Consider the following 20,941-nt stretch of genomic DNA (forward strand, 5'->3'; position numbering starts at 1 on the left):
CTAATTAACTGAGCTCACTGGGCGGGATGTGAGTCTCACCTCTCCATTGTTTTGTTTGGGGGCTTGTCTGTCGCATAGTTTAACTTGCTGAGCAAGTTGTCCTGATTTTATTGTTCAGCATCCAATCTGGCTTTGATGCTAAGGGGCTTCTTTTGCTCTGTGAGTGAAGCAAGCCCATAGTGCTTCAGAATTTTTTCATTATTTTCTTGAGTGATCATTAGTCTTATTGTGGTCTCTCAAATCCCCCTAAAGTTCCCTCCTTAGTGGGGTTTCTAAGCTAACGTTTTGATTATCCTACTCTATCCCTGCCCCATGGGCAGAATAGCCTGGAGGGCTACAGTCCATGGGTCACAAAAAGTTGGAGACAACTGAGCGTCTGAGCACACACATCCCTGCCATTCCCACAGTAAGCATCGTTGTCAGGCCCAACACGCTGCACAAACAGGCGCTTCATACAGATGTCCTACCTGTCCTTCCAGGCGGTGGTGGTGACTGACGGGGAACGCATTCTGGGCCTGGGAGACCTGGGCTGCTATGGCATGGGCATCCCTGTGGGCAAGCTGGCCCTGTACACAGCATGTGGAGGCGTCAACCCACGGCAGTGCCTCCCTGTGCTGCTGGATGTGGGCACCAACAACGAGGTAATGTACTGCCCTGGCCGGGAGCTGGAGGGTATCAGCTGGGCTGGGGTGGGGAGCACCCTTGTGCAGTGATCTGTCTATGCAGCATCAGGCTGTTCTGCACAACAGGTCAGTAAACCCAAGAGATGGGGTGCTGAGGCAAGGAATGCAACTTTATTTATTCGGAGAGCCATCTGAGAAGACGAGAGACTAATGTCTCAAAATAACCATCTTACAGGGGCTGGATGCCAGGTTCTTTTGCAGCTCAGAGATGGGGGAAGTGAGGAAGCAAAGTAAAAAGGCCATTAATCTTGCAAATATCTCCTAGAATGGCAAACCTCAGGCAGGGGATGTGTTCATTTCTTCCTTCCAGCTGTCCACAGGTGGACAGGGTCCTGAACAAAGGGACTTTAGTTTAGCAGTCAGGCAGAGGGGCAGGATTCTCTGAAGCATGCCATTCTATTTTTTACATTTTTTAAAAATAATAACAAAAGCAAAAGAAAGCAAGTCAAAGAAACAGTTACAACATGGACACAGAATTGGCTTTTCTCTGCAAGGGGGCTGTTTCTCTCTGGGGTCCTCTTTGCTAGGACACTTCGCCTGCACAGCAGTGACTCAAAGACCTCTCTCCATCCTGGCTGCCCACCCCGCCCTCCCAGCCCCACTGTCCTACCCCTGGGTCTTCTTGCTCCCCTCCCTCCTGCCAAGGTGCCCCTGCACAGGCTTTCTGTGCTGCCTTGTTCTGTGACCCCAGGCAGTTTCCATTACCCTGGTGGCCTCTCTCTCTCTCTAATCCATTAACCAAGAAAGCCACTGAGGTGGGAGTGGCTGCTGGGCAGTTTTTTCAGCATTTTAGAGGCAAACTACCTCTGTAAAGAACTTTCCCGCTGGCTCAGTGGTAAAGAATCCGCCTGCCAGTGCAGGAGACACAGGTTGGGTCCCCAGGTAGGGAAGATCCCCTGGAGAAGGAAATAGTAACCCATTCCAGTATTCTTGGCTGGGAAATCCCATGGACAGAGGAGCCTGGCAGACTACAGTCCCTGGGGTCACAAAGAGTCGGACATGACTTGGTGAGTAAACAACTACTACTACTTCTGTAAAAGGATTAAAACTCGAAGCACTGAGGCCATGGCTGAAATGCCTGGATCAGGCACATGAGTGTCCTGTAAACCCATGGGGAGAAACTGACCCAAACTTTGGCTGGGAGCCCCTGCAGGCTTTGGGGAAATTTATAGTTTAAGGAGCTCAAACCCCAGCCAGTAGTTTGTCTGCTCCGGGTACCACCACCATGGGTCATGTTCTTCATGCTATCTGCGATTCACAGCTCTGTGTCATTGTGTCAGAGAACATGAAAGAACTCCTTCTTAATGACATCTATCTCTGGATTTAAAATCAGTGCATGTCCATCTGAGAAAAACCCAGAGAAGTATTAAAAATAAAATATTAGTCACTGCTGCTGCTAAGTCACTTCAGTCGTGTTCGACTCTGTGCAACCCCATAGACGGCAGCCCACCAGGCTCCCCGGTCCCTGGGATTCTCCAGGCAAGAACACTGGAGTGGGTTGCCATTTCCTTCTCCAGTGCATGAAAGTGAAAAGTGAAAGGGAAGTCACTCGTGTCCGAGCCTTGGCATGGACTGCAGTCTACCAGGCTCCTCCATCCATGGGATTTTCCCGGCAAGAGTACTGGAGTGGGGTGCCATCGCCTTCTCCGATATTAGTCACACAACCAGTAATCATTGTTTGCAATTTGGAATATTTCTTTCCAGCCTTACCCCCACCAAATTTAGCTTTTATAAAAGCCAAATTAAATACATGATGATTTACACAAAATCTCATTAAGCTGATGATTTGCTATTGAGACTCAGAAATCTGATTTTCTCAAGAAAAGAAACAAAGGAAGTTTATGTTGCATATACAATTTTGTTTCCTGCTTTTTTAAAGGTAGTGTGTGTCAGGAGTTTTCTCACAGCCATTCTTCCACAATGTCATTTACATAGCTGCCTGGTGTTTCCCAGTGCACGTAAGAAACTCTCCACTCTTGGACACTCAGGTTGTCTCTGTCTTCTTGGAAATATAATTGTGCTCTCGTCCCCATTTTTGCAGGTCAGTCTTCCTGTCCCTGATGATTTCCCAAGGTTAAACTCCTACAAGCAGAGATATTGAGGCAAAGAGAATGGTCATTGTCAGAAAAGCTTATACTGTTGGTATCCTGTGTGATCTTTCTCAGGAAGACTTTTCATGGCTCTTCCCAAGGTCTCCTTCCCCTCTGGACACCACACAACACTCTCATTTCTAAACAAGAATACACACTGTAGCCCCTAGTGAGAAATGATGCTTATTCAGGTTTCATCCCCAGATGCAGTCAAGTGAGGGAGACGCAGACAGACCTGGCTTCAGGCTGGGAACCCGTGGGGGTGGGAGGGGCTGGCGGAGGACAAGCCGGCAGCCAAAGGGCTGGGCTGGGAACACGGGCCCTGACCCCCAGCCCTGATGGCCAGGGAAGTCCCTGTATCCCTCCAGACTCCAGCCCTGCCAGTGAAACTGGAGCCTGGGCCAGAAGGTTACCGAGTGCGCTCCCACATCCAAAGCACTTCTCCACATGCCTCCCCACCAGCCTAGGAGCAGGGCAGCTGGGCACTGGGACACGCCTTATCATTGCTCATCAAGACCAGTCTTTAAGGTCTGCCCCGTGCTGTGGTTTCCCCTGCCCAACCAGATGCCTGAGTTTTGCTGAAATTGTCCCTCAACCACAAAGAACATGTGGGGAAGCCGTGTAAATGTGGATGAGGAGAGCAAACTCTGTTATTATTCCCACCCATCACCTCCTGCTGTGTTCCAACTGGATGTAATCGAGACCTTTCCCCCTCTCTCTCCTAAAAGCTGTTTCTAGATGAGAAATGGAATGGCTTGAGGTTGATCCTGAGGCCATTGCATCCCTTGGAAGGCTGTTGGCTGCCTTTAGCAGGTGTCTGACATCCTTTATCGTTAAAAGTCCAGCACCCAGCAATGATGTGCTACAGTTTAGAGTGGGCCTCAACTTGTAACTACCAGGGTCTTCGCCAGTGGCTCAGATGGTAAAGAATCCACCTGCAGTGCAGGAGACCTGGATTCAATCCCTGGGCCAGGAAGATTCCCTGAGGAGGGCATGGCCACCCACTCCAGTATTCTTGCCTGGAGAACTCCATGGACAGAGGAGCCTGGCGGGCCACAGTCCATGGAGTGGCAAAGAGATGGACATGATTGAACAACGGCGCTACTACCACTTGTGACAAACCCATCAGAAAAGGTGGTGGAAAGTAGGAGTAACCATGGCCCTTGCATGGACCACCCTGGTTAAGCCTGACAGTAACCCTATCGGTGGAACATCAGTTATTACCCTCTTTACAGCTGAGGAAACTGAGGCCCAGAGAGATGAATTTCCCTAAGATCTGCTAGAAACGGCAGAGATCTTGGAGGCAGAGCAGTGAGTGGTCCTGGAGAGAGATCTTAGTTCCCTGCCCAGGAACTGACCCTAGGTAATCTGGATGCAAACCAGGAGTCCTAACCACCAGACCGCCAGGGGCTAGAGGCTAGAAGCAAAGTTCCCTGGTTCTTTCCCTCATCTGAAAGCAAGAATGTTACAAGGAGGCAAAAACTGTCATAACAGGTACAAAGTTCACAGCGAAACAGTTTGTTTATTAATATTTAAGACAGAAGCAAGGCAGAAATACACACCTGGAGACAAAGGGAATAGGCATCCTCTCTAATGAGGTGCTTGCCAGGCTCCTCTGTCCATGGGATTTCCCAGGCAAGAATACTGGAGTGGGTTGCCATGCCCTCCTCCAGGGGATCTTCCCACCCAGGGATTCACCCGAGTCCCTTGCGGCTCCTGCTTTGCAGATGGACTCTTTTCCACTGAGTTACCGGGGAAGCCTTCTCTAATGAGGAGTACAGGAAGTCAGAAGATAGGCAGAGATGCTCCTGGAGAGGAGTGCAGGAATCCTGAGTGAGGCGCGCAGTAGAGAGCTGACTTAAATCACTTACATAGGACGGTCCTTTAAGGCCTTTGTTTGTATCTGGCCAATTATTTTGTTTCTTTTTTCACATGGGACTTGTCCTAGGACTCTTCCAAGATATGACTACAACTTTTTGTTAAGATGGACTCTACCACAGAGGCCTGTGGGGGTATGTCCACACTTATTATGGGCTGGCACCCCCTCCCTTTGTGACCCCCGAGGAGCCTTCCTGAGCACGTGCAGACAGGGACGTTTTCCTGACCTTAGGAGTGGTCACCTGAGTAGTCACCTTCCCTCTTCACTTCAGCAGAGCTCAGCTCCTGCAGCTCGCTTTGTCCCAGGAGTGTCTGGGTGAGAGCAAAGCTTCAGTTTCCCTCCACTGGACAGACCCCAGGTGTCCAGCCCAGGGGCCCGTCTACCTCCTGCCTCGGCAGGAGGGGGCCTAACCACTTGTGTCCTCCTCCCCACACCACCTGCCCAGGTTCTGGTCGCTTTATGAGGAAAAGGCACTTCTGGACTTTTAGAGTTTGTATTCCTAAAGTAACTTCAGCGCGTTATTCAGAATTCTAAAGGAAGAAGGAAGCGGCCTTTCTCCCGCTGTGCCACATCAGTGCCCCATCCCACGTGTCCCTGGTGCGTCTACATGGATGTCCTGTTGCCAAGTTGTCGTCACACCGTACCCCTAATTTTGTTCTGATTTCTTCAGTGAGAATTATGTTGTCAGCACTTTCTCTTTACTTATTTTTTTCAAGTTTATGAAGTGTTTAGTAGGTGTCAGGCACTCAGTGAGGCTGCGGGAGATAAACGAGAGCCAGGCGTGGGTGGACTGGTCTAGCTGTCCGAGTTTCAGCATTGTCACATAATGGATCATTTTAATGGCTCAAGGGGTACAGCTACTCCAAGGGTCTGCTTCCCCCCCACCTCCCCTGTGGCTTTTGGCCCCCGCATCACCTCTCCTTCCTGGGTGTGGAAGGCAGAGAGCTTCCCCTGGGCCTACTCCCTCCTGTTAGAAAGGACCAGAGAGTTCCCCAGCTGGAGGACAGAGCACACCCTGACCAGGCAACACTATCTGTGGGAGAGAAAGCAGTTCTGACCCAGTCCCGGGAGACCTCAGCCGCCACCCACAGTGTGCCAGGACCTGGTGTGGTTCGGTCTCATTCCATTCTCATGCCAGCTATATATGAGACGTTCAGTCAGCTCAGTCGCTCAGTCGTGTCCGGCTCTTTGCGATCCCATGAATCGCAGCACGCCAGGCCTCCCTGTCGATCACCATCTCCCGGAGTTCACTCAGACTCACATCCATCGAGTCCGTGATGCCATCCAGCCATCTCTTCCTTGGTCGTCCCCTTCTCCTCCTGCCCCCAACCCCTCCCATCATCAGAGTCTTTTCCAATGAGTCAACTCTTCGCATAAGGTGGCCAAAGTACTGGAGTTTCAGCTTTAGCATCATTCCTTCCAAAGAAATCCCAGGGCTGATCTCCTTCAGAATGGACTGGTTGGATCTCCTTGCAGTCCAAGGGACTCTCAAGAGTCTTCTCCAACACCACAGTTCAAAAGCATCAATTCTTCAGTGCTCAGCCTTCTTCACAGTCCAACTCTCACATCCATACATGACCACAGGAAAAACCATAGCCTTGACTAGATGGACCTTAGTCGGCAAAGTAATGTCTCTGCTTTTGAATATACTATCTAGGTTGGTCATAACTTTTCTTCCAAGGAGTAAGCGTCTTTTAATTTCATGGCTGCAGTCACCATCTGCAGTGATTTTGGAGCCCCAAAAAATAGTCTGACACTGTTTCCACTGTTTCTCCACCTATTTCCTATGAAGTGATGGGACCGGATGCCATGATCTTCGTTTTCTAAATGTTGAGCTTTAAGCCAACTTTTTCACTCTCCTCTTTCACTTTCACCAAGAGGCTTTTTAGCTCTTCTTCAGTTTCTGCCATAAGGGTGGTGTCATCTGCATATCTGAGGTGACTGATATTTCTCCCGGCAGTCTTGATTCCAGGTTGTGTTTCTCCCAGCCCAGCATTTCTCATGATGTACTCTGCATAGAAGTTAAACAAGCTTGGTCTCCCCATTTTACAGCTGAGGACACTGAGACTGAATCGTGCTAATTGTTTTCCTCAGGCCCCACAGCTCTAAGTGTCGGAGCGGAGATTTGAGCCCAGGTTCTCCCTGGCTGCCAGAGTTGCCTTGTCTACCATGGCACACTGCTCCAAGATGTCAAGCATCTGTGTTATAGGCTGGGTGATTAAGAGTGGGAAAGGAGGTGTTTCCCACACTTCGGGTTCCACAGACAATCAGGATCAAACTAAGGCTTCGCGATGCCATTTTCACAGTCCTCCCCCGGCAAGCAGAGGCGAGCTCCCTCCAGACTATCTTTAAGGAAGTCACAAAGAGGCCCACCTTGGGAGATGGAAGACAGTGATCTCTCTCTTCACAAACACATTCACTACGTGGTGTCCCACCTTAGAGGTCTTTTTGAAAATAACCAGTTTGCAAGACTTTTCTGCCTGAAATTGAGGGGCACATCTCTTGCCCAGAGCAAGCACGGGAGAGGGAGTGCCTGCTTGAGCTACCATCTCTGTGCCAGTTCAGGGAGGATGCTGCAGTGAAGGCTTGTGTCCAGAACAACTAGACCAACTGTGTGTGTGTGTCTATTAAAAAAAAACTCCTGAAGCAAAAGGAGCTTTAATCAGAGTCAAAGAAAACACCCCTCCAGGTTTCCTGTTCAAGGAAAACATCTGTGTCTCCAGCCCTGAAATTCTGAGTCACTTTTACCTGCCGACACCAAGGAGGTCTGGAAAAATAAATATGTGAGGCATGAGCGCATGAGGGAGGGCCATCCCATGATGTTCCAAACGCCAGGGAGAGGGAGCCCCGCCCCATTCAGCAGGGCACCTGCTCTGGCCCACCCCCCCACACACATCCCCCACCCCCATCCCCCACCCCTAGGCTTCCTTGGTGGCTCAGAAGGTAAAGAATCCACCTCCAATATGGGAGACCTGGGTTTGATCCCTGAATCAGGAAGATCCCCTGGAAAAGGGAATAGCAACCCGCTCCAATATTCTGGCCAGGAGAATTCCATGGACAGAGGAGCCTGATGGGCTACAGTCCATGTAGTCACAAAGAACTGGACACAACTGAGCGACTAACACACACACACACACACACACACATACACACACACACACACACACAAGATATTAGATGTCAGTGCTTCTGGCTCACCCTCCCTGGTTTCACACAGGAAAAGGGGCCCCAGGGCAGAAATGACTTCCCTCAGATTTAAGTGCAAACCCAGCGGTTGTCCCACTCTGTGCCAAGGATTCTATGGGGCAACCTGGGCTTGGCTTCTCAGCCCTCGCTTTTTCTCCTGCCCACATCTTGAGATTTGATGGAGTCTCCCCTCAAGGAGACGCTGTGAGAGTCTCTATGGGGCTTTGATGGCATCTCCTCTCAAGGAGACTCTGAGAGAGTCTCATCGGAAAGACTAAAGAGGCGGGTGGAGGAGACGGATCACGGGCAGAGCCTGGTCGTCGGTGCCTTGGGGGCTGCTGGTTGCCGAGGCAGCATGGGATCACCCCCAGAGCCGGAGGGTGAAGGACTCCTCCCTGACAAGACTGCCGTCACTGCAGATAATAATGTGGTTCACCCACAGCGCCTTCAGGCGCTGGCTGTCTGTGCACCTGTGACCAGTGAGGAGGCCCAGCCTAGGATCGTTGTCGCTTACCCTTGGGTTGACCAAGCTTCCAGAGAAGTACGTGGTAGGCACAGCTGCCACCTGGAGGGAGAAACAGCCCTGTGTCCACACCTTGGACCCAATCCCATGACCTCCTCAGAACCCCAGATGTTCTCTGAATAACACCTTTGTGTGCCTGTTGCTGTGCAAGATAAGTATTTTTCCAGACCAAGATGACACAGCAGGTGAAGAGCAAGCCATTTTGTTTTCCATGACATTTAGTCTCCAAAATTTTTCACCTTGAAAAGTCAGAGCCAGCATATATTAAGTTAACCTTAATAATGCATTCCAACCTGTGTGTGCTAAGTCGCTTTAGTCGTGTCTGACTCTTTGCCACCCATGGAGTGTAGCCCGCCAGGCTCCTCTGTCCCTGGGATTCTCCAGGCAAGAATACTGGAGTGGGTTGCCATACCCTCCTAAAGGGGATATTCCCAATCCAGGGATCGAACACAAGTCTCCTTCAGCTCTTGCATAGAAGGCAGATTCTTTACTGCTGAGCCACGAGGAAGCCCGCATTCCAACATGCATTAGGCGCAGGCAAATACTGTTTGAGTCTACTTATACGAGGTACCCAAAATTGTCAAATTCATTGAGTCAGGAAGTATATTTGGTAGGTGCCAGTGGTCGGGGGCAAGGGTGGTGAGAAGGGAGAATGGGGAGTTAGTGTTTAATGGGGACAGAGTTTCAGCTCGAAAAGCTGAAAAATTTGGGAGATGGATTATAGTGAGAATTCTACAATAAGGTACAATTGTGGTACGTTAAGTGGTACTTAGTGCCACTGAACTATACAGTTAAACATGGTTAAAATAATATGTTTTATATTATGTGACTTTTATCACAATTAAAAAAAAACTGAATGCAACACGAAGAAGGAAGAGCTATGAAATTAGGGTTTGGAGAGAGAGGTTAAACAGCAAGAATGAGCATTACGATGATTATTTTGGTACCTGGCTTCAGTTATATCTGAAGTCAGTCTACGTCTATACTCTTCAGTTTTGTGATTCAATAAAGTACTTTCTTTCCCCTTCAAAAAAAAAGAGTCAGAGCCAGGCAGACACCCATGGAGGGCACACTCAACTGCCATGGCAGTGGAGAAAGTTCTGGTCCACCTGGTTCATCTACTCTGCTTTGAGTAAAGCCTCAACCTGAAGTTACTGTTGTAGACTGACTTAGTGCCAGCGGGAACTTGGCGACAACCTAGCAGAGAGAACGCAGCAGGCTTGGAGCTGAGGACGCTGGTCCCTCCTGGGAAGACCCCATGCTCTAGTCATTGCCAGCCTCTTGCTTCCACCAGATTCGTTTTGTGAACATAGGCAGTTCACTTAACCTTTCCGGGCCTCAAAAACTCCTTTGGAGGAAGCCAATCCAAGTGATTTCTAAGACCTGCGTAGTTTTTTTTTTTTGACCTGCGTAGTTTTTAATTCAGCATCTCCTTAGCCCAGTCATAATTGCAACTCACATCATAAATGCTTTTAAATGGCCTGCCATGCACAGCACTGTAAACATCACTAGGGAGACGCATGTCAATAAGGACCCTTTCCTCAAAGAACTTATGCAGTGGAGATCATTGTAAGTCAACTATATTTCAATGAAATATATAGAGAAATAATTATTATCGCCACTGGACAGAGAGGCAAAACGAAGCAGGGGCGAGTCCCCGGAGTCTCAGAGCTCATTGGGTGACAGAGCGTGAATGCAAACCCAGGCACGTCTGATCCCAGAGCCCACTTTATGTCACTTGGTGGGACACAGGGTGAATTGTTCCATGTGAGACAGTGTGGAAGCTCCACCCTCTGCTGTTCATGAGAAGCCATCTTCATTCCTGCCGAAGGACCACCAGCTGACTGGAGACGTGGACAAAGGCATTTCCCCAGACCCCACCCCGCTGTCGCTGCTCCCAGCCGGGTCAGCAGCACCAGCTGGAGCTTCCAGCCACGCCTGGACTCTCAGGAGGACCAGGGTAGGGGTCAGGAGCCACATTCCCTGGTCCCTGCAATGTCAAATGATGGGGTGGAAAGGGCCCCATCAGGCGATCCAGTCAAAGCAAGGCTCAGTTTCAGCTTTGCTACTTTCTGGCTGTGTGAACTTGTGTAATTTACTTAAACCCTTGAACTCCACCTTCCTCATCTGTAAAATGGGCATGAGAACATGCAAGACAGAAGGCTCAAACTACTTTTTTAGAAAAATGTTTGCATCATATTCCTCACATGGTTTCTTTTTAATATTTATTTATTGGCTGTGCCAGGTCTTACTTGCTGCCTTTGTGCAGCACGCGGAATCTTTAGCTGCGGCGTGCAGCATCTAGTTCCCTGACCAGGAACTGACCCCGGGCCCCCTACACTGAGAGCTCGGAATCTTAGCCACGGGACCACCGAGGAAGTCCCGAATCAAGCTACTTTTGATTCAGAACAAGTGAATTACTCGAAAGTTCTGTACAAGTATGAGAAGCTATAGTTTTGCGTCATCTCCACATAGAAACTTTCTCCCCAATTTTTTGGTGCACTTAGTTTTGAAATATTTCAGATATAAAATGTTTTACTATAAATAAAATAAGTACTATAAAATATCAAGACTTTTTTCAAAGCTTCCTAGCCACTTTTAGAACTCTACTACTGCATTAGGGTTAACCCTTCATCTTAAAGGCAGATATACTGAGAAGCTTCTGGAAAATTCTAAAATTCTTCAATAACACTGGAGAATTGGACTTGCCCCCAGAAACCACATATGCAGCACCAAGAAAGCCATTCTTGGCTGCCTAATGTATCAATCTGTCTCTTGGAAACATGACAAATTATAACTTACCATGGACCCTTTCATCTCTGTAAGAACTGAAAAAAGTGAATGTTTCCTGCAAATGCCAAGAGTTATACCATTTTTATCATTCTGTGTATGCCTTTTCTGAGTTGATGTGTTTCAGACAGATGACACTGGGATATCTGTGCAGTTTTGTTTCCCGCTTTTTCCATTTTAAATCATCTCATACATGTCTGTCCAGGGGTCTGCACGGGCCTAACCCAATTTCTGTGGCCGCCTACTTGTCCATCTTGTTGTTACATCATCATTCCCTTCTTTGGTCCCCTTGGCTGGATGTTTGCTGTCTCTCAGTGGCTTTCAGATGGTCATTTTGTAAAAGTGGCCGGTGACAGGCTATATGTCCCATTCACATCATTTGCCCACACGTGCACGTGCACGCATGCACACACACACACACACACACACACACACACACAACCGCTAGAGCAGAGTCCTAAACAGTCTCAGGGATGCATAACCCAGGAAGTGAAGAGACTGAGAAATCAAGTTTAGGTTCCACGTTTCTCAGATGTAGCCGTGTGGTTCCTTGGAGAAAGTGTTAAATCCACCTCAGATATGTGGACTGAGGATTGGGGGGTGAGGGGTTGGGAAGGTAGATATTTCCTGATCTTTTCTGTCCCCTACACTTTCCCCCCACCACCTCCTACAGCACCATCAAGACAATATGGACCTAGACTGGTGTCTTAAAAAGGATAAGTCAGTTCTGGTTGATGCGCCAAAAAACCACTGAAGCAGCTTGGCCCAGAGGTTAGGATCATGGGCTCTGGAGCTGGCAGCCACGAGTTTGAATCCAGATTCCTCCACTCACTAGCCCCAGGGCTGGTCGAGTCTCTTAACCTCGCTGTGTCTGGCCCTCCTTCTGAAGTACCCGCCACATAGGAAACACTATGAATGTTAAAGCTGCTGCCATTACTTTACAGCATATGTTATGATTCACAAAGCTTTTTCACATATATCAGTATTATTTCATTTCCTCATCACCATCAAGCTGGGCAGATGGTATCTTATTCCCATCTAACTTTACTTTGTCAACAAAGATCCATCTAGTCAAAGCTGTGGTTTTTCCAGTAGTCATGTATGGATGTGAGAGCTGGACCATAAAGAAAGCTGAGTGCCAAAGAATTGATGCTTTTGAACTGTGGTGTTGGAGAAAACTCTTGAGAGTCCCTTGGACTGCAAGGAGATCCAACCAGTCCATCCTAAAGGAAATCAGTCCTGAATATTCCTTGGAAGGACTGATGCTGAAGCTGAAACTCCAGTACTTTGGCCACCTAATGCAAAGTACTGACTCACTGAAAAAGGCCCTGATGCTGGGAAAGACTGAGGGCAGGAGGAGAAGGAGACAACAGGATGAGATCGTTGGATGGCATCACTGACTCAATGGACATGAGTTTGAGCAAGCTCCAGGAGTTGGTGATAGACAGGGAAGCCTGGCATGCTGTAGTCCTTGGGGTCGCAAAGAGTCAGACACGACTGAGCGACTGAACTGAACTGAACAGATGAAAAGAAGGCTCCCAGAGGTCACATGATTTACCTGAGGTCACATAGCTAGTCAGTGCTGGAGCTGAGACTTGATGCCGAGCCCCTTGAGGGCAGGACTCATGACATGCTTGTCTCTGAATCCTGCAGGAGCAGTCCAGATGGAGATTTGAAGATAACACAAAACCGTGACCCCAAGGAGCTCATATTTAGGGGTGTGTGTGCTAAGTCGCTTCAGTTATATCTGACTCTTTGTGACCCAATGGACTGTAGCCCTCCAGGCTTCTCTGTCCATGGGGATTCTCCAGGCAAGAATACTGGAGTGGGTTGCCATGCCCTCCTCCAGGGGATCTTCCCGACCCCGGGATCCAACCTTTGTCTCTTACATCTCCTGCATTGGCAGGCAGGTTCTTTACCACTAGCGCCACCTGGGAAGCATATTTGGGGAAGGAGGACACAAAAACATAATTTCCAAAAACCTTAACACATAAAATTGCTTCCTATTTCTTCACCAGGTGCTTTTTCCTGCTTTTACCTCCAGCTCCCAGTCTTTGTGTTGACTTCTCAGCCTGGAGAGCCCAGCCCACCTGGCAAAATCTGTCTTTTTTTTTTTTAACTTTTTATTTTGTATTGGGATATAGCTGATTAACAATGTTGTATCCATTCTCCCCTAAGCTTGCCTCCCATCCAGGCTGCCACTTGGCATTGGGCAGAGTCCCATATGCTATACAGGAGGTCTTTGTTGGTTATCCATTCTAAATTCAGCAGTGTGCACATGTCCATCCCAGACTCCCTAACCACCCCTCCCCCAAGTCCTTCCCCTACTCTGCTCATCTTTAAATGCTGACCATTCCTTCTATGTCATCATCCCCACTTGTCCCTGGTGGGAACTTCTCCGCTCCTTCTCTGCTACCATGGACCACACTTTGTGCTGAAGGAATGTCAGTCTGTAGTCGAGTTTACTGACTCATCAGCCAACCTTCAGTAGACTGAGCGCCTTGAAGGCAGAGACCATCTCTTACCCACAAAGCCCCTGAGAGACCCAAGAGCAGCAGGCCATTAGCAGGTCAGTAAAGGGTCAGGAAATGTGTCGTGCATGGATAAGCCCACAGCTTCTGTGTAGGCGTGTGTGTGAGGGGTACAGGAGAGGCGGGAGGGGCCGCCAGACCAGTGCAGACACAGACAATGGGGGCACCTGGCACGGGGCTGCTTACAGCAGGCTTCTTTCCTGAATGGAAAATGCTGGCTGTATCAGTCTCTCCTTGTGTCCCCAGGGCCTGGCACAGTGCCAGGCACATGATGGGTATTCAGTAAGCATTCACAGGAAGGACAGGAGGGAGGAAGGGAAGGTTTCCTAATTTGAGTACAGATCAGTGACTTTGGTTGAGACCCAGCACTTCGATCCAGATGTTGCCTGTGGCAGTTCTTAACGGGGTCAATTTTTGTCCCCTAGGGAGACATTTCAGTTCAATTCTGTTCAGTAGCTCAGTCGTGTCTGACTCTTTGCGACCCCATAGACTGCAGCACACCAGGCCTCCCTGTCCATCACCAACTCCTGGAGCTTACTCAAACTCATGTCCATTGAGTCAGTGATGCCATCCAACCGTCTCATCCTCTGTCGTCCCCTTCTCCTGCCTTCAGTCTTTCCCAGCATGAATCTTTTCCAATGAGTCAGCTTTTCACATCAGGTGGCCAAAGTACTAGAGTTTCAGCTTCAGCATCAGTCTCTCCAATGAACACCCAGGACTGATCTCCTTTAGGAAATTTCCTTTGGGGAGACATCTGGTGGTGTCTAGAGACGTTTTTTTATTGTCACAACCTGGGGCAGTGCTACTCCCTTCAAGCGGGGAGAACCTGGAGACACTGCTACGTTAAGTATTCTACAACATGCAGGTTCACCTTCCCATCAAGGAATTGTCCAGGCCAAAGTGTCCATGGCATTACTGCTGAGCAGCCCTGGGATGAACCCAGAGCTGCAGCCAGAGGCTGGAAGACTGTATCAGAGAGTCTTGCTAGTTCCAGCATCCTTGGTTCCTAAACTCCAGACCCCCTGCCCAGAGGTCCACGCTGCGTCAGTGGCTTCGCCTCCAGACCCTTCCAGGCAGCACCGGGGGAGTGGGAGTGGGGGACAGGTGCCCCCCAGCCCTCCTCACCGCCCCCTTCCTGCCAACCCAGGACCCTTCACAAGACAGATGCTGTCTGTTGCAGGAGCTGCTCAGGGATCCCCTATACATTGGCCTGAAGCACCGGCGCGTCCGCGGGCAGGAGTATGACGACCTTCTGGACGAGTTCATGCAGGCTGTGACGGACAAGTAAGTGGGTCAGCCCGCCCCTTGTGGAAGAGGATCGTTAAGAGATAGGATGACTAAGTCAACACAGGATTTGGCAGAGACACGTGCTTTTCCAGATGGTCCAAAAATTCCAACTTGACCTGGTGTCCTTGGAAATCTCAAAGCCAAACGGGCTCGCTCTCTCAGATAATCTTGGGGAGCCGAGAAGGGAGAGGAGGGGTGACGGCTGAAGGCCCTGTAATCGGGCGACAGTTAAGTATCTGATGTCCTGGGAGGAAAACCCCCCTGGGCCAGCTGCTCTGGGCTCCTGTCAGAAATAGAGATGTTCTTAGTGTTGGGGGAGAGAAGCGTGTTCTTCTGATGGAATGGCCTGCAAGGCAGCTGGCCTTGTTAGCTGTCATTTTCCAGCTCCAACGACCAGGCGGTGTTAATGAGCCACTGCTGCAGGCCACACGGGCAGGCCTGCGAGATTTACGAGGTGTCATCTCTGCACAAGGGTGTGCCATGCTGGCAGCTCCTGCCCCTCGCCCCAGCCTGCCCCATCTGTCTGCCATCATTGCCACCCGCTCTCCCTACAGGGACTGGCATGCTGCTGGGATGGCATGCCAGCTGTTCTGGAAACAGCCCCCGTCCTCCCACACCGAGTCTGACAGGCCCGTCAGTCAAGACAGTCTCAGCAGCTCAGCTGGTCCCCACAGATCCAGAGGTCCCTTCTCACTGAAAATCTCCAGCCTTGCTTGCCACCCCAAGAGTGCCCGGGGAGAGCAGAGCTGGTCTGCACATCCTTGACAAGGGACTTCGTTGTCTGGGTTCAGCGATTGGCTGGAGAGAGAGCTGGACTGGCCTCTGTAGCCCAGGACATCTCATCTGGGTGGGCTTTGGGGGTGGACACACCCACCCCACCACTTCCAGGTCTGTGACCTCGGGCAGGTTACCAGACTTTAAAGCCTGATTACCTGGATTCCTTATCCAGGGATAAGAAGAAAGCGTTTTACTGTTTTTGTCTTTATTTTTTTAATTATTTGCTTATTTTATTTGGGGCTGTGCTGAGTCTTAGTTGCTGGGTGGGGGCTTTCTCTAATTGCGGCGAGCAGGGGCCACTCTCCATTGCGTGCGCGAACTTCTGACTGCGGTGGCTTCTCGTGTTGCCGAGGACCAGCTCTAGACACCTGGGCTTCAGCAGCTGTGACGCACTGACTTGGTTGCTCTGCGGCACGTGGGATCCTCCTGGGCCAGGGACTGAACCCCCGTGCCCTGCATTGGCAGGTGGATTCTTAACCACTGGACCACCAGGGCAGTCCCTGGTTTCATTTTTGAAGATGCAGGAAAGTAATAGTGAAGCTATATGTGGTGGGGATGATTCTATAGAAAACATGAGATTGACAGCGGAGTGTGGAGTACGGGGGTGGATGGGCCCAGTAAGCGGGGGGATGAGAGTCCAGTGTCCACCTGGGTGCTTCGTCTGAGATGGAAGCACAGAGCCCATCCACACAGAGGGAAGGCTGTGCACCGGGCACAGACGCTGGCAGGTAGGTAGATGTGGGGGAGTCCGTGGGAGCTCTCCTGGATGGCAGGGGCATCGGCTGAAAGTGAGGATGGGGACTGAGGGATGCAGGTTTGAGGCATAGGAGGCAGGACCTGGAATGTCCTGACTCAGAGCTAGAGAATGGTTGCTGGGTGGCTTCACGGACCCCCTTCAGGTTACTGGCCATGAACTTAACTTAGGTCATGAGTTTAACTTACCTGTGACTTTCTCTAACTGGTTTCCACTGTCTGAATACAGGACGGGAAGACACAGAGAGAAGGATTTAATCAGGGTTGAGATTTTGCCAGGCAAGCGAGAGAAAGAGAAGGAAAGGGCTGGAGAGTGTCCTCAAGGGGATGATTGCAATGATGCGTCATGAGGTCTAGGCCAGGGAAGAAGGGATAGATGAGGGTCTGGTGGAGAGGAGGGCTGAGAGTGTGGTATGGACTGTGGACAGTAGGTCCTGGTGAGGCCTGAGAATTACTGAGTTGGGTACCAGATGGAATAAGCAGGAAAGGGAAGAGATAATCAGAAAGTCAAGGGTTCAAAGCTGGGATTGTGAAGGAAGTATTGCTGTTGAGATGGGACCACTGAAACAGCCCATTCAAGGGTCAGCTACATGGACAGAGGGCTTCCCTGGTGGCTCAGCTGGTTTCTGCAACCCAGGAACCTGGGTTCGATCCCTGGGTTGGGAAGATCCCCTGGAGAAGGGAACGGCTTCCCACTCCAGTATTCTGGCCTGGAGAACTCCATGGGCTGTCTAGTCCATGGGGTCTCAAAGAGTCCGACACGACTGAGCGACTTGCACTTCACACGGGCAGGGGAGAATCATCTAGAACAAAAGAGGTGAATGTCTCACCTGATTCTCCCCCATTTAGATCATCCTGAATACCACATTCAGTTCCAGACAAGATACCTTGAGGGTGGTAAATTATCGTAAATTGCCTAACGTGCCTTTGGAAAACAATGACCACAGCAGGTATCACGGTTATAGTTCTCCAATAACCACAACAGGAGCAAAGGCTCGGCCTGGTGGGGAGAAGGTGTAAGGACTGACGGGTCACAGGGGTGCGGAACTCCCTCCAGAAACCTGCAAGGTGTTCTTACGGAGGAGGGACCGGGCTTGTTTCTGTAAATTTCTTCTCTTGTTTCACCCAGAGAAGAACCAGGTGACAGAATGTTAAAGGAGGAAGTTTTCAGCTCAGAATAGATCTGAGCTAACCCGCAGTGCACTAGGCGCTCTGTGAGAACAGTTTCAAGCTCGGGCCGCATGGCATCTGGGTGGTGCTGTCATAGAAGGAAGCAAAGCATCAGTTGTCCGCTGAGAAGCCTCCCCACCCCGGTGCCCATTCAGACTTCTGAAGATCCCGTGTGGCCGGCAGGATAGCAGACGAGAGATCTGAGGGCAGAGATCTGAGGGCTTCGAGAAGTCATGGAACCTGTCCCAGGTCACACAGCACCTGGCAGGACAGCGAACTGACCATGAGTCTGCTGACTCCAAGGCCAGACTGCTTTCTGCAGTTACTTGTGGATGACACACGGGAATGCGTTTGGCTTTGAGAGCACGTTTCTTTGGCTTCCTGTTTCCAGGGCTCCCTGCTTATCTAGTAAAGTCAGTAGTCATTCCGTGATTCCCCACAGAGAAGCCTTGCTATTCGTGTGAGGAGGTTAAATAAACTAGGATGTAAGAGGCTCCTTAAATTATCATTAAAATCAGTTTACAGTCTCACAGACACACTCCCACAGTCCAGGGGTAAACCCTTGGGCAGGGATGTGCGTCAGCCAAGAGGAATGTGTCCTTAAGTGGAAAAGATGAGGGGTTGACACTTGCTAAACTTTCTAATAAGCTGAAACAGATGTTGCTGTGGATGCAGTAGGTGGGGAGTGAGCCGGTCTCCTGGGATTATAGTAGCCCCATGATGGGGTGCCCGGCCGGGACAGCCGGTGAGTCAGCCCCCCTGAGGCCAAACACCATGTATTTTAAGAAACAGCCTTGGGAAACGTTGATTCCTGCCTTCAACATCCTCGTCTCTTTTCAAAAGTCCTGCAAGTAAAAGCTCCACCAGCTTGCTTCTGCCCGCTCATCTTAAGAGTTTTTGGCAGAACAAAAAAAGTTACTATGGCTCAGCTGCTGCCCTAGGGGGTGGCCACTGGGGGAGACCCACGAGGGCAGAAGGAATCTCCGTGTTACCTGCGAACCGCAGCCGTGAGCCACTGTGCGTGTCCGGCTCAGAGCTGACGCACAGCCTGGTGTTCCCATGGCGAAGACCAGTCCTTCCATGCTCCCCACACTCTCCCTGCCCTGCGCTGGACCCTGGAATGATGCACCTCAGTCATCGGCTTTTCCCAATGGTTTCCACTTACGTTTTTCATTTCTGTTACTTACAGCAGAGTCTATTCTAAGTTTGCCCCTGGAGCCCCAGTTCTGTCTGATGCTTGGCCTGGGCTGGACAGGCGTTTGATGTCTGAAGCAGCGGCTTCAGCCTTTATGCAGGCCACAAGAGGAAGTCACCCCCATTCTCTAGCTCCCCAAACTCCAAATATAGAGATTTCTAAACTCTTGATAAGAGTGATAACAAAGAAGGGAGATATTAGATTTTTTAAAACGTGACTTAAAAGAAAGTCATCTGCGTCTTAGCTCCAGGAAAATGTCTTTTTGAGTCTCTCCATCTTTCTCTCTGGTTTTCTATTTCTCTCTCTCTCTCTCTCTCTCTCTCTCTCTCTCTCACACACACACACACACACATACAGACACACACCATCCTACACCAGAGACCTGAGGTTCATACCATAGTGGGATTAGCACAGAATGACTTCCATCACATTCTACTGGTTAAAGCACATCACAGGTCCACACCCGATTCCAAGGGGGAAAGGCAACATGAGGGTCTGAACATCAGGAGGCATGGTTCATTTTGAGCCACCAAGGTAACAGACAACCACACCCCATCCAGCCTGGGAGGGACAAGGAACGGGGCAGCCAGCACTACCAGAGGCTGTGCCCCAGAAATGCAAGAAGGGCAGAGAAGAAAAACAGCCTCCTTCCACATAGAAACAGGGAGGTGCGTCATGCACAGCTGGCAGTCAGTTACTGAGTGCCTGCTGTATATAAGACGCTGTGTCAAGTGTAGTCGGCAATCCTCAGAGAAATAAACAGTCTGCTCTCAAGGGTCTGTGAATGCAGAGATATTCTTATCTGCCTCCTGGAGTTCAGACCTTACCTCTAAGCTTTCTCAGCCTCCGAGTCTCTTAAGAAGAATTCTGGGTGGGAATATAAATTTGGGAGTTACCAGTTCATAGATGGTATGTAAGGTCAAGGGCTTCCCTAGTGGCTCAGACAGTAAAGGGTCAGCCTGCAATGCAGGAGGTCTGGGTTTGATCCCTGGGTTGGGAAGATCCCCTGGAGAAGGGAATGGCTACCCACTCCAGTATTCTTGCCTCGAGAATCCTATGGACAGAGGATCCTGGTGGGCTGCAGTCCGTGGGCTCTCCAAGAGTCAGACACAACTAAGCAACTAACACACACACATACACACACACACGAGTGCGCACGTGTAAGGTCAAGGGCATGATGGGGTCCACCTAGGAAAAGAGAGCAGAGAGTGTGTCTTACTACTGATTTTGAAACTGTGCCCTGTGAATAACTGCAAGATAATCTGCTCAACAAAATTTGGGTGTACACTGTGACAGTCGCTCAGTCGTGTCCGACTCCTTGCGACCCCATGGACTATACAGTCCATGGGATTCTCCAGGCCAGGATACTGGAGTGGGGAGCCTTTCCCTTCTCCAGGGAATCTTCCCAACCCAGGGATCGAACCCAGGCCTCCTGCATTGCAGGAGGATTCTTTACCAGCTGAGCCACCAGGGGTACACTAGGATATTGCTGGTAGGAGCGGCAAGGAGAGTAAAAGGTTTTGTTCCTTGTGCTAGCACTGATTGCTGGGATTCTGAGGCCTGTCTAAGCACCACTGGAAACGGGGCTGTGGCTGATCAGCAGTGTCTGCCCTGAGCAGGGCAGTGAGGCGTGGCAGCACGTGTGCCGTGCTTTCACCTCCCGGATCTGGTCGAGCCTGTGGCCTCAGCATCTGAGGCTCCATGAACACCCACGTGTGCTGGTCCTTCTGCAACCCCTAAAGCCCAGGAGCAACTCAGAGGCCAGAGGATCCTGGAGGCTGAAGACTTCTCATCTCCAGGTGTTCAGAATATTTCAAGAACTACACCAAGCCTGTCTGTTAGATCCACATGAAATTACAGCTGCTTCTTGAGTTACAAATCATAGACTTTGCTCCCATGATACCCTCCACCCCCATGCCCACCCGCCACCCACGCTGGAAGAAAGCAGTGGGTCAAACACACGAAGGCATATGAATACTGACCTGTGGTTCCCACACCCGGCCTGGCACTCGATGCACCCGGACAGGTATCAGTCATACAGACTCCAAGGGCCTCCCTGGTGGGCCAGTGGGTGAGG

The 20,941-nt window shown here is 50.2% G+C and overlaps 1 protein-coding gene and 1 non-coding gene across 2 annotated transcripts in view; both read left to right on the forward strand.

Moving 5' to 3' along the window:
- The window catches only part of ME3 (malic enzyme 3), a 225,987-nt gene that overhangs the window by 158,530 nt on the left and 46,516 nt on the right, over positions 1–20,941 (forward strand). The window contains exons 5-6 of the mRNA XM_052661742.1: positions 480–641; positions 14,863–14,966. Of these exons, the coding sequence (XP_052517702.1) occupies positions 480–641; positions 14,863–14,966 (266 nt within the window). The remainder of the gene's footprint in view (positions 1–479; positions 642–14,862; positions 14,967–20,941) is intronic.
- LOC128069297 (small nucleolar RNA SNORD30) lies at positions 2,430–2,499 on the forward strand. The gene has a single exon (XR_008201551.1). It is a non-coding gene; the product is annotated as a small nucleolar RNA SNORD30 (small nucleolar RNA).

This window comes from Budorcas taxicolor, chromosome 25, assembly GCF_023091745.1.
Source record: "Budorcas taxicolor isolate Tak-1 chromosome 25, Takin1.1, whole genome shotgun sequence".
Classification (NCBI taxonomy): domain Eukaryota; kingdom Metazoa; phylum Chordata; class Mammalia; order Artiodactyla; family Bovidae; genus Budorcas; species Budorcas taxicolor.